The sequence below is a fragment of the Pelodiscus sinensis genome, chromosome 2 (genome assembly GCF_049634645.1).
Source record: "Pelodiscus sinensis isolate JC-2024 chromosome 2, ASM4963464v1, whole genome shotgun sequence".
NCBI classification, from domain to species: domain Eukaryota; kingdom Metazoa; phylum Chordata; order Testudines; family Trionychidae; genus Pelodiscus; species Pelodiscus sinensis.
Genome location: NC_134712.1, coordinates 110,597,022 through 110,610,879, shown reverse-complemented (window position 1 = coordinate 110,610,879; position 13,858 = coordinate 110,597,022). Strand labels below are relative to the sequence as shown.

Sequence of the window (13,858 nt, the reverse complement as noted above, 5' to 3'; positions counted from 1 at the left end):
AGTCAGTATCTGTATTTGGATTTAACTTTCTAGACTCTTATTTAGCACCCATTGCTATAGGGTCTGACGAAGTATTAAGGAGGAATAACACTCATGCTATGAAGTATTAAGTAATTTGAATGTTGAGGGTTTTTTCATTTTGCACAAATGATGTTTTTGCATGAGGAGACTGATTAAGGGAAAGCTAAAACAAAGACATTCATTTCACATTTAGTTCCAAAAGCTATCAAATCCCTGTCTGTTTTTTTAACTGTAGCTTTTTATTGAAGTCATATTTTATACAAATCACACTAACAATGCATGTTTCCTTCATTCTGATCCCTTTGAGTAATGAGTAGTCATAGGATATAATTTTCAAAAGCCCTTACAAGATTTACGAGCCTAAGTCCCATTTTCAGATAAATGAAAGAGACTTAGGTCTGATTCCACTTTCCATTTCTGTGACAGGATAGAGAATAAAATGAAAGCAAGCTATTGCATATTGATCACTTTCATAGCAGTAAACATAGATCTTAATTCTCCTCTCTTACACTGAAGAAAACCAGGAGTAATTTTGCTGAAATTGAAGAAGAATCACTACTACAAAATAGCGAGTAATTTACTAGTCGAGTGGTCGATGGAATTTCCATTGACTAGTTGATAGGAACTTCTGCTTTCCTCCTACTGGGACTCTTGAACATTTCAAAGGAGGAATGTGGAACTCCATGCTGCATGCCAGCTTTGAAATATAGAAGAGTCCCCAGCAGGGACTCTTGTGCATTTCAAAGTGGAAGTGGCCTCATGAAGCCTGGGGACAACGGGGGACTCAGCAGCGCTGATGCTTTGAAATGCCATGCGGAGTCCCCAGCTGACTCTGGCCTCCACGCAGTGCTGCCACTTTGAAGTATTCCCTTCCCTTCCCTCCCCCCCCTTTGCTGCCTCTATCTGATAGAGGCAGCGGGGGGGGGGGGGGGGAGGGGGGAAATCGACTAGTCGACTGGACTGTCCGATAAGCTTTTGCTTATTGTATAGTCGACTAGTCCTTAACATTCTTACTGCAAAACTAGTGTGAGAGAAGAATCAGGCCCAGTCACAATGTAGCACTGGAATGGAATTTTGTAACTAAGAAGTCAGTTGTAATAAATGTATGTTATAACAAAAGGATTGGATTAAACTTAAATACAAGATGTAGGCCTCACACAGAGCCAAGCAGCTTTGTTAACTTAGCTGCAGCTCTGTTTGATGTTAGCATGTTAAAGTGAAGGGATGGAATATTGTAATACATAGTGATGTTAGTGTTAGATAAGGCCTTGTAGTAGACAGAAAGAAATTTAATGTTGAAAGACTTTGTAACTTTGTTAAAGTGACTAGAAGTATCCCTTTGTTCCATGCTGCAATTGTGTAAATGTATTATTTGTGTGAATGAGAGAGAGAATGTTTTAGTGGAGATAAGTGTGAAGGCCACTGCATGCTCAAACGGTTAGAGGAGGGGCCAGAGACTCAGACGCACCAAATAATAATCAAAACACAATGAAGATGCAGATTACCCAGGCAGACTGATGAACCCTGAAGCTAAAGGCAAGCACCCCATAATAGGGAACCAATCACAACCTTCGCCGGAAAGACAACACTCCTGAGAGGTCATCAGCATACAGATATCAGATGTCTGTGAGATCAACTTCTTCCCATAAGCACATGTTGTAGGAAGACTGATTGTGATGCTGAATGACTGATTACAGCTTGACAAGGCAAAATGAATAGACTTTCATAGAAGGGAAATCCTATAAAAGATGGGGTGTCTTGCATAGTTCTTTGGGTTCAGTGCTGCTATGCAAGACCATAAGGTGCATGATTCCAGACTGACAAGAACCAGTCTCCTTCCTCCACACTTGACCTATCTGGCCAATAGGTCGGATCGAGCAACAGACTATTCCATCAGCTGTGTGTGTGTGTGTGTGTGTGTGTGTGTGTGTGTGTGTGTGTGTGTGTGTGTGTGTGTGTGTGTAAAAATGCATATGCTATTTTGTTATACCGAAAAAGATCCTGGGCGCATCTAGACTGGCAAGATTTTGTGCAAAAGTGGCCGCTTTTGTGCAAAATCTTGCCAGCTGTCTAAACTGGCCGCAAGAATTTGCGCAAGAACACTGACGATCTAATGTAAGATTGTCAGTGTTCTTGTTCAAGAACTCCTACACTCCCGCTCGGGAAAAAGTCCTCTTGCGCAAGTGTTCTTGCACAAGAGGGCCAGTGTAGACAGGGACAGGAATTTTTTGCATAAGAAATCCCTGATGGCGAAAATGGCTGCTGGAGCTTTCTTGCACAAAACTGCGTCTACAGTGGGCACAGATGCTTTTGCGCAAAGGCACTTGCCAATATAGATGCTCTTTTGCGGAAATACTTTTAACAGAAAAACGTTTCCGTTAAAAGTATTTCCGCAAAAACATGCCCGTCTAGACGCAGCCCCTGTGTGCTTCTTATAAGCCTGTGTCTACTGTAGTGTGTGAAAATGAAATTAGAGGTGGGTCTAAAAAGACTCCAGTCACCTGATACAAATCCTCCCATACCAAACTCTGGAAATGAAGATTTCAAGGATCTGAATGTTATGTTTGGTATGTTCTTTGGGAAAGTGTCCCTGGTCCAACCTTGCAGCAATTCTGACAACTACATACTAGGACTGAAATTCTGGCCCCACTGAAGTTAATGGGAGTTTTCCCATTGGATTCCATGGGGCCAGAATTTCATAGAATCATAAGCACATAGAGCTGGAAGAGCCCTAGAAAGATTCATCTCCCCATGCTTAGGCAGAACCATTCCTGACAGGTGTCCCTCTAACCTATACTTAGAAATATCTAATCATGGGGATTTCACAACATCCCTTTGTAACCTCCTGCAGTAGTTAATGATCACTATAATTAGAATGGTTTTCCCAATCTAAATCTCCCTTGCTGCAGAAGAATTCAATTATTTCTTGTCCTATCTTCTGTGGCCATTGACAACAACTGATCATTGCCTTTTTTCTAACAACCCTTAACACATCTAAAGACTTCTTATTTTACCAAGGATGTTTCCATATTATTCCATTCATTCATGATTGAGGGTCCCAAAGTTTCTGGTTAGTAGAACTTTCTGACTACAGACAAAAATGTGTTAGCTGGTCCTTTTGTGCTTTACTAAATTATACAGTCTTTGGCTCGTGTATCTACAGCAGGGGTGGGCAATGATTTTTTGCCAGGGGTCAATTCAGAAATTTTTTAAGTGGCCCTGGGCCACACCAGAAGGGACGGGGCCTCAAGCAGAAGGGATAGGGCCAGGACACTTTCCTGCTTCTCCAACCCCAGACCATAATTGATCTGGGGTTGGGGGGGCACCTTTCTCTCCCTCCCCCCCCCAGGTTTCCCCTAGATGCACATGCTCCTGGAAGTGGGAGGAGACTTCGCATATTCCCCCTTTTGCCACCAGGTCAACCAGGGCTTGGGGGTGGGAGAGCGCACAAAGTCTCCTCCTGCCCTGCTCTGGAGCATGTGGCACTTCTAAACACTACACACTTCTCTCAGAGCAGGGGCAAGGCAGAGAAAACTTTGCATGTTCCCCCCACCCTCAGGCCAATCAGGGCTTGGGGGTGAGGGCATGGTCAAGGACTCCTCTCGATCTGCCAGGAGCTAAACACTCCTGGCAGGGCGGAGAAAACTTTATGCATTTTGCTCCACTGCCAGGTCCTAATTGGCCTTGGGTGAGGGAGCAGCAGGGTCTCCGTGGGCTGGATCAACCTGTTTGGCAGGCTAGGTCTGGCCCACGGAGATCCTTTAACCCAACCCGGATCTATGGGAATTTGAAAGCATAATTTTCTCCAACCAGAGGTCTTATTTGTTGTACCATGAACAAAACAGACAGGAGAGCAAGTCTGAATAGAAGAGCTACAGATTTCAAACCACAATAATATATCAAGGTCCACATTTCATGTAATTGTCAGTATAATTCTGAGAAGCTGAAATTTGACAAACATAGCCAATCTACAGATAAAGCAAACATTTCCATCCATCAGCCCAGCCCACTTACCATGCCAATATAAAAACTACCCACAATTTAAGTCCCCCTTAAGAATTATTGTAAGAGGTGAAGTGGGACTATGGTAGTACAAAGATCTTTGCTACCCCTTCTGCACAGGAATGAATTTCTTGCCCATAAGGCAAGTTGTCCAGTATTTTGAAGGACTGTTTTTCCATCGCAGAATCTCTATTTTATACTCCAGTCCTTAAATGGAGAAGTCTATATTTTCAAAAAAAGGTTAACTTTATAGAAATAGCCCCATGAACTGGACCTTTAACTTTTCAGATTCTGGATTTGATTTGGGCAAATTCATATTGATTTTAGCAGGAGAGAATTTCTTACTTTAAGGGCCACATTCTGGTATCCTTAGCAAAATGTAGGACAATGTAGCACTTTAAAGACTAACAAGATGGTTTATTAGATGATGAGCTTTCGTGGGTCAGACCCACTTCCTTAATCACACTGAGTAATGACTTTCTCTGTGCAAAGTCCCATGAAAGTCAATAGGGATATTTTTGGAGAAAGGTGCTGTACAGCACAAGTGAGGATTAGCTAATCTGGACCTCATTTTGTATTGCCACGAGAAAACTGATTCAATATACAGCTCAGCAATCACACTTTAGCAGATATGATTTTGCTGTAGTACCAGGTGAGCACATTTTGAAGACAGAAAACCAGAGAAGCTATTGTGGAAAAATATGAAGTGTTGTAAAATAGCTTTATAAGAAAACAAAACGAATGCACATAACCTCTTCATAACCTCTTCATGAGTGCTAGTGGTACTACGAGTAGCATGCACCTCAACAGCAATTGTGTCTCAAACAATATTTTGTAGTTATAAAACAGAGGAAATGAAAGAGCTTTCTAAAAAAAAGTCTGGGCAAATTGTGATCAGACACAGGTATTTCAAGATATTTATATATGTATTCCCTTAACCAAGCCATTAACTTGGAATGATCTCTGTTTAATCTTAGAATGCAGTACAAGAGTTTCCATCTGCAATCCCATTGATATCTTTCTTGTCAAGATGATGGTTACAGATTTGATATAACTGCAAGGAGAACATTCACATGGAAAGCATCAGAACAAAGCTACAAGCTCTTCTAGAAACACTATCTTTGTAAAGATAAAGCCCACAGAGAGAGTTGACAGGTGAATTATATTTTGTACTCAGTTCTTTTTAAGTGGGAAAATTTTTTTAAAAGTAACAATGAAATCATGGATATTTTGTTTCTTTGTTGTGCTTGTTCTTAGTGTTTCAGTTTCAATAGTTCTTTATAGTACTAATTCATCTGAGCAAAAACACCTTCGAAAGTTAAACTTCTCATCAAGTTCTGTCTTAGCAGAAGCCTGTGATGCACTTATTGAAGAGAAGGCATTTTTTGTACAAGAAAACACATTAACAACATCATTCAGGAGATCCAGTTGCACCAAATACTTAATTCAAAATCATTATATCACCAGTCCTCTCTCGGCAGAAGAAGCTGCCTTTCCTTTGGCTTATAGCATAACTCTTCATAAGGAATTTGATACTTTTGAAAGACTTTTCAGGGCTATTTATATGCCCCAAAACCTGTACTGTATCCATGTGGATAAGAAAGCAACTACTGAGTTTAAACAAGACGTAGAGAAATTACTGAACTGTTTCCCCAATGCTTTTCTTGCCTCCAAAATGGAGCTTGTGGTATATGCTGGAATATCCAGACTTCAGGCGGATTTGAATTGCATGGAAGACCTTCTGAAGTCAGGGGTTCAGTGGAAGTACCTTCTCAATGCATGCGGACAAGATTTCCCATTGAAAACCAACAAGGAAATAGTTCAGTACCTGAAAGGCTATAAGGGGAAAAATATCACTCCTGGAGGCCTGCCCCCTGTCCATATTACCAGAAGAACCAAATATGTCTACATGGAACATGCATACAATTTCTTTTCTTTCATGCTGTGGACCTTTGTACGAAAAACACCACCTCCACACAATCTGACCATCTACTTTGGCTCTGCTTATATTGCTGTCACAAGGGAATTTACAGAGTTTGTTCTCAGAGACCAGCGTGCCATTGATTTATTTGCATGGTCCAAGGACACCTACAGTCCTGATGAACATTTCTGGGTGACACTCAATTCAATACCAGGTATGTATGACTTTCCTCCCGCTGTGTGTTTTCTATCAACCTTTTGCCTAACAGACCTGCTATCCTGCAAAGTGGTCTATTTTATTTTCTATTATTTAATTACAAATTGGGGGCAAAACCTTTATTTGTAGGCAATCATAAATAGACTAAATAAAGGTGTGTGTTATGTATAAAAGGAGAAAGTAGCATTAATTGGGATAGTTCACTTGTTAGAAATTAAGCCAATATAACATTTCATAAAATACATATTCTAGACACTTATTAATCATAGCCTCTATCCTGTAATTGGATCAGTCTAGGCAATCCTCACTGGCTTCAGTATGGCCTCTCTGTAGTTGTTAAGAGTCCTCTGCTGTACATATCTGATAGGAGAGCAGGGACTTAAATTTGAGTCTAACATCAGCTTACCTAAACACAGCATTGCAACATGCTGCCAACTCTTTCGCTAGGGAAAATTAATTTTTGGTGATGGGAGAATTAAATAATGTTGCCCTTTTAAAAATGGTTGTCAATCACTGATAATTATAACTGCGAGGGGAAACTGTTTCCTATCATTTTTGTAGCACAGGTGGGACAAAATGGTTACTTTATTGTATTAAAGGAATCATGTTACAGCCCAGGTAATGATCTTACATGGTTTTTGGGAGAAAGTCCTGTTCACACTACAAATCCAAAATTTACCCCCAGCTAAGTACCATAATAAACATCATAATATATACTAATAATGCTGCTTTTTAAGACACCAGGCAGACAACAGTGTAGATGGGGAATTGCCTAGTAGTTGAAGTAGTTTATTTTATTCCTTTTAAAACAAAATCTGTAATTTGTTTGTACAAATTAGGGACAACTTAGGAGGTCATCACTGTAGTTTGTGAAGAGACTAAAATTTAGAAAGGGAATACATAGAGAGAGTTGTGTTATTTGTCATATGACACTCCCAGTGCAGCATTTATAAACACTTAAGCAGGTTTGATTTCATAGCCAGCAGAGGGCAATGTTTGATACCTATATTTACTCACAAGTCAGTTCATTACACTGAGATGAATATGCAGGTTTGGATAGCCAAATCCTCAGCTGATGCAAACTGAAATTGTAAGAGCTATGTAAATTTACTCCAGCTGAAACTGTAGTCCAGCGGGTTCATATCATCTACCTCTGAGTCATTTGTTTCACATGCTGTCAGTGTCAGGGTCTTGACCCTGGGCCTGCAAGTTTACCAGAAGACCAGCATTTCCACTGTGGTCTGCTGTAACATAACTGTGTTCTGAGACCCACAATCTATAGACGTTGTACACCATGGGATACTCCGCCTTGAATAATCTGATTAACAGTTGTTTTAGCAATCCTTGATTGGTTTCTTGATCATACATGAGCCCACGGGGTATACCTGGAAGTGTCCAGTAACAGTATGGATTCCTAACTAGCTGCCATGATTGCCCTGCTTCTGAACTGGCATTGATGACTCCCTGTTGACCTCTGGAATTGCAAAATGATATTGGCCTTGACCTTTTTCCTATCTCTGACCCTCATCTTGACTCTTAGCTGATACTACCTCTGATCCCTGGTTTCACTTCAGTTCCTGACGCCCATGCTCCTGACTATTGTCCTGTCTGGCTCAGTCCTCCAGACATGCCAACAGTAGGACTGATAAATACTTAACAAAGAGTATACATCAATAAAACAGGAAGGACAGTTGAGAGATATGTTGAGAAAAGCCACACACAGGGGCTCAGGAAAGTTCCAGCCCTTGCATTCATAGAGCAAAAAGGTGTCACCAGATAGAGGTCTGAATTTCTCTAGCGAAAAGCAGAACTTACACTCAGCAGAGTATGATCTTGTTTCTCCACCTCCTTCATACACTCCAACTTGGCACAGAGGAGAGTAGGCTGTATTCTTTCAGAGGGTTGCACAGTGACTGTGCTCTCAGGCACTGGTCCAGATCTCATCAGCCTCACCTCTGCTGGAATCATCAATGCCTTTGAAAACAGAAGATTCAGGGGGTAGCCGAGTTAGTCTGTACAGGAAAAAACAACAAATGGTCAGGTAGTGCTTTATAGACTAACAAAACATGTAGATGGTGTCATGAGCTTTCGTGGGTACAGCCCACTTCTTCAGATGACCGGAGTTTTGAGTTTAGGATGTGCAGATCCAAATAAATAGCTAGGGTATGTCTACACTACAAAGTTAGTTCGAACTAACAGACGTTAGTTCCAACTAACTTTGATAGGCGCTACACTAGCGCTCCGTTAGTTCGAACTTAATTCGAACTAACGGAGCGCTTAGTTCGAACTAGGTAAACCTCATTTTACGAGGATTAAGCCTAGTTTGAACTAGCTAGTTCGAATTAAGGGCTGTGTAGCCCCTTAATTCGAACTAGTGGGAGGCTAAGGCTTCCCAGGTTTCCCTGGTGGCCACTCTGGCCAACACCAGGGAAACTCTATTGCCCCCCTCCCGGCCCCAGAGCCCTTAAAGGGCCACGGGCTGGCTACACAGTTTGTGCCAGTTGCAAGGCTGCCAGCACCCGTGCCAGCAGACCCTGCACCTGCCACACTATGAGCCAGCCACCCGAGGACACCCAGCCCTCCACTGCTCCCCAGAACCAGCCTGGCGGCTCCCAGGAGCCTGCCCGGGGGCGCAAAAGGCGGGCGCCCGCTTGGTCAAGTGCGGAGATCGTGGACCTCATTGAGGTTTGGGGGGAAGCCTCCAATGTCCACGATCTCCGCACTAGCCACAGGAACGCGGCTGTCTACGGCCGCATGGCTGCCAGCCTGGCCGCCAGGGGCCACCAGCGCAGCCGGGAGCAGGTGCGCTGCAAGGTCAAAGACCTGCGGCAGTCCTACTCCTGGGCCTGCCAGCCAGGGGCCGACCCAGAGGCCTGCCCCCACTTCCACGCCCTGGACCACCTCCTGGGGGCTCATGCTGTCCCTGCCCCCCGGGATGTGATAGACCCCGGGGCAGAAGGACCACTCCAGGAGACGGAGGAGGAGGAGGAGGGCTCTGAGAGCCAGGAGCCTGCCGCCAGCCTGCCCGGGACCCAGGACCCCCGAGGCACCCCACAGAGCCGCTCGCCTGTGTCGTCCGAGGCCGGGGAGGCGTCCACATGTGAGTACCATCGTGTTCCCCTTATGTGTACGGGGGGCTGGGGCGAGAGGGAGCCCCGGGACTGTGCGCCTGGGCCTTGCCCACCAAGGAGCAGCAGCTGGGGATCCTGCAGGGGCCCTGGCCTTGCAGAGGGGAGCTGGGTTTCACACACCTGGGCCCCTGGGGTAATTGACTGCTGGTCTTGTTGCACCACAGCTGCAGCACCTGGGCCTGCAGGGCGCACCACACCGCCTGCAGCAGCTGCCCGTGCCCGGGCAAGCAGGAGAGCCAGGAATGAGGAGGAGTACCAAAGACGGCACCTCCAGTTCATGGATCACCAGCTCCGCACCCAGGACCACTGGGTCCAGGAGGACCTGAGGCTGCGCCGGAGGAGTCTGGAGGCCCTGGAGGAGCAGGGCCATGCTCTGCGAGGCCACCTCCAGAGCCTGCTCGACCGCTTCCCATTTCCTCCTCCTGCTGCTCCTGCTGCTCCTCCTGCTCCCTCTCCTGCTTCCTCCACACCCCCTGTCCCTCCTGCCCCCCGCCCCCCACAACCATTTCCCACTGATGCCCCTGAACCCGCAGTGTGGCGAGACGGGAGAGGCAGCCGGACTCCCACCCCTGAGCTTTCCTTTCCCTTCCTCCCTTCCCTCCCCTTCCAGCTCCCTCGTCCCAGGTTTCCCCCTCCCCTCTCCCACCCGCCCCCTTCCTTCCCCCCACCCCAGTTATGTGAAATAAACATACGTTTTTGTTTGAAAAACAGGTGTCTTTATTTTATAGTAGGTAGGGAGGGGAAAGGGGAAAGGGGGTAGGGTGGAAGAAGGCCCCAGTGGGGCATGCAGGGAGAGGTCAGTCCTCCTCCTCCACCAGAAAGCTCTCACACAGGGCTTCCCGGATCCGGACGGCCCCCCGCTGGGCTTCCCGGATGGCGGCGGTGCAGGGCTGACCGTAGTGTCCAGCCATGCGGTCAGCCTCAGCCATCCAGGCTGGCAGGAAAGCCTCCCCCTTCTGCTCACACAAATTGTGGAGCACACAACATGCTGCCACCACAGGAGGGATGTTGTGCTCGGCCAGGTCCAGACGGGTGAGGAGGCATCGAAAGCGGGCTTTCAGTCACCCGAAGGCCCCCTCCACCACGATGCGGGCTCTGGTCAGCCTGGCATTGAAGGCCTGGCGGGAGGGATTGAGGTGCCCCGTGTAGGGCTTCATCAGCCACGGCTGCAGTGGGTAGGAGGCATCCCCCACCAGGCACACGGGCATGTCCACGTCCCCGACCCTGATGTGGCAGTCGGGGAAGAAGGTCCCGGCCTGCAGCCGCTGGCACACGGAGGAGTTGCGGAACACCCGGGCATCGTGTGCTTTGCCGGACCAGTCCACATTAATGTCTGTGAACTGTCCCCGGTGGTCACACACGACCTGCAGGATCACGGAGAAGTACCCCTTGCGGTTCACGTACCGGGACGCCTGGTGTTCCGGGGCACGGATGGGGATGTGCATCCCGTCGATGGCCCCCCCCCCGCAGTTGGGGAAGCCGAGGGTGCCGAACCCTCAGATGACGGCATCCGGGTCGGCGAGGCGGACCACCCTGCGGAGCAGCACCTGGTTGATGGCCTTGACCACCTGCGGAGAGAGACACAGCAAAGCGCCAATCAGTGGGGCGCCCGGGTGGCTGGGAGCGTTCGTGCCCTGGCAGTGCCCTGCGCCCCACTCCCGGTAGCAACCCCCCTGGCGGCGTGTAGTACGGCCGGGACAGACTGACCCCTCCGGTGCGGAGCACTTTCACCTCCTCCCGCCCCCCCCCTTTGTCCCTGGGGCGGCCCATCCCCTCCTCACAGCCCCCCTTCCCCCCCGCTCGGTGGCCAACGAGTGCCATACCTGCATGAGCACCGCTCCGACGGTGGATCTCCCCACGCCGAACTGGTTCCCGACGGATCGGTAGCTGTCCGGCGTGGAGAGCTTCCAGAGGGCGATGGCCACCTGCTTCTGGAGGGGGATGGCGGGCCTCATGCGAGTGTCCCTTCTGCGCAGGGCAGGGGCGAGCCACTCGCAGAGCTCCAGGAAGGTGTCCCTCCTCATCCTGAAGTTCTGGGTCCACTGTCGGTTCTCCCAGCGCTCCAGGACGATGCGGTCCCACCAGTCGGTGCTGGTGTCCAGACGCCAGACGCGGCAGGGCACGCCGGTGCCGGGGCGCCGCCGCGGCTCCTCCACGGCCCCCAGGGCGGCCAGGCGGAGAGGCAGGGGGCTGACGTGCACCAGGAGGTGCCAGGCAGCCTCGAGCCATTGCTGGCAGGCTTGCAGCAGCAAGTCCAGAAAGTGCACCAGAAGGTGCAGGGCGAGCTGTGGCTCCATGTTGCCACCTGCGGCGCCCCCCCCCCCCCCTCCCCGAAGGGAAGCACCGACACACGGGCACAGAGACCAATGCTTTGCTGTCCCTCGGCGAGGTTGGCAAGGAAGCAGGAAAAGCTGAGAACCGGCTGTCCGGGGGGGTCCCTTTAAGCTCGAGCCTCAGATAGCCTCAGACAGCAGCCACACAAAGCAACTACTGACCTGATGCCCTGCCAGAACCTGTTTCAGCTGCCCTTAAATGCCCCCCTGCATCCAATCAGTGTGGACACGCTAGTTTGAATTAGCAAAACGCTAATTCGAACTAGTTTTTAGTTCTAGATGCGCTAGTTCAAATTAGCTTAGTTCGAATTAGTGCTGTAGTGTAGACGTACCCTAGGAGAAAAGGGCGGGGGGAGGGGGTGAAGGCGGGGGCGAAAGGAGGAAAGGAGGAGGGTGGGTGACAGGGAGCAGAGGGTATGGAAAATCAAAGGGAAAAACAGGAAGGTAAAGCTGGGAGTCAGTAAGTATCTGAAGATTGGGTAGTTAAAACGAAGCAGATAAGAACCAAAGTCAATAGGAATCTACACAAAGAGCTGTTTGCACCTTCATTGAATGTTAGGTTGATAGTGTCCCAATCATCCTTCATCATGAGAATTGAATTTTCAGATTAATTCTAATTCCAATGCTTCTCTGTGTATCTGTCTAGTAGAATTGGTTTGTGACAAGACAGCCACTTGAAGACCTTTTAAACAGTGATTAGGAAGATTAAAGTGTCCCCCAACAGGTTTCTGTATGTTCCCTTTACGTATATCTGATTTGTGTCCATTGATTCTTTCTGGTAAAGATTGTCCAGTTTGTCCAATATATATATAGCAGTGGGCAGGGCTGGATTAAGAGGGGTGGGGCTAGATGGGCAGCTGCCTGGGGTGCCAACCTATGGGAGGCGCCTGATGGCAGCTGTAAGGGGCACCACGCGCCCGGCACGTGGCGCCCCTTAGAGCTGCAATCAGGTGCTGTGTACCGGGGGGGCGGGGTTGCACGTGCACCCTGGAGCTGAGCCGCATATGCGTCGCACGTCTGCTGCCCAGGGCACAGGAATGGCTCGAGCTGGCCCTGGCAGTGGGGCATTGCTGGCATAGATCAAATTACTGGATGTGCAGTCAAATGACCTTTTGATTTGGTAGCTTATGTTGTTGGCTCCAGTGATAAATTCACTAGTATAGATATGTGGGCAGAATTGGCATCGTACAGAGAGAGACAATCACCTACAGGATCTTTATAGAGCATTCCTAAGACTGAAATACCCACCGAGAAGTGAAAAAACAGATTGACAGAGCCAAAAAAGTACCCAAACACGAACTACTTCAAGACAGACCCAAAAGAAAAAATAACAGAACTCACTTGTTATTACCTATGGTTCACAACTCAGACCCCTCCAGCATATTATACATAATCTACAACCCATCTTGGAAAATGATCCCTCGCTTTCTGAAGCCTTGGGAGAAAAGCCTATTCTTGCTAACAGACAACTCCACAACCTGAAACAAATTCTTTCTGGTAATCATGCTACACAACCACATCATAAGCATCCAGGAACCCAACCCTGCAACCAAACGTGATGCCAACTCTGCCCACATTATATGGGCAAGAGTCCCATTTGAAGGGAGGGAGAAGCTTTGTCTATTTCAAGGGTGGAAATTTGACCCTTTTGTGCTAAAGATTTCACCAACAGGAAACTGTTTTATCGTAGTAATCTTGACAAAGCTAAAGATCTATTTCTATTTATAAGTGGATTATGTTGTTTTTCCTCCTCTTCCTAGCAGGAAGTGAGCAAAGAACATATTCTCAAGGCCAAAACAAATATTTGATTAGAACAATTTGTAATTTAACAAGCAACACATTGAAAAACAAATGTCATAACTGTGCCTAAAGTGTGCTTTTGCTTTGAGAAGTGATCTTATAGAAATAGCATCTTTTTACTTAAATAGACATCCTATTCCAATTCCAGTGGGTGGAACCCTAACCCCGCTGAAGGCAATGGGAGTTTCTTACTGACTCCAGAAGTCCAGGATTTCACACCTATGCTGTGTCTAAACTACATCCCTTTTCTCGAAAAAGGGATGTAAAAATTAGACACTTCAAAATTGCAAATGAAGCAAAATTGAGGAGTACAGGATCTTTCAAAAAAAGGGTTTTATTTTCGATCGATCCCCATCTAAACAGCCGTTTTTCTTTCGAAAAGCCCCGTTTTCAAAAAAACCGCGGCCACCATTATGCAAATGAAGCACGGGAAA

General features: G+C 47.3%; 1 protein-coding gene across 2 annotated transcripts in view; it reads left to right on the top strand.

The window, feature by feature from the left end:
* The window catches only part of GCNT2 (glucosaminyl (N-acetyl) transferase 2 (I blood group)), a 75,577-nt gene that overhangs the window by 32,343 nt on the left and 29,376 nt on the right, over window positions 1-13,858 (top strand). For both annotated transcript variants that reach the window (XM_075921270.1, XM_075921271.1), the window contains one exon: window positions 5,001-6,158. In XM_075921270.1, the coding sequence (XP_075777385.1) occupies window positions 5,237-6,158 (922 nt within the window). In that variant the 5' untranslated portion in view covers window positions 5,001-5,236. The remainder of the gene's footprint in view (window positions 1-5,000; window positions 6,159-13,858) is intronic.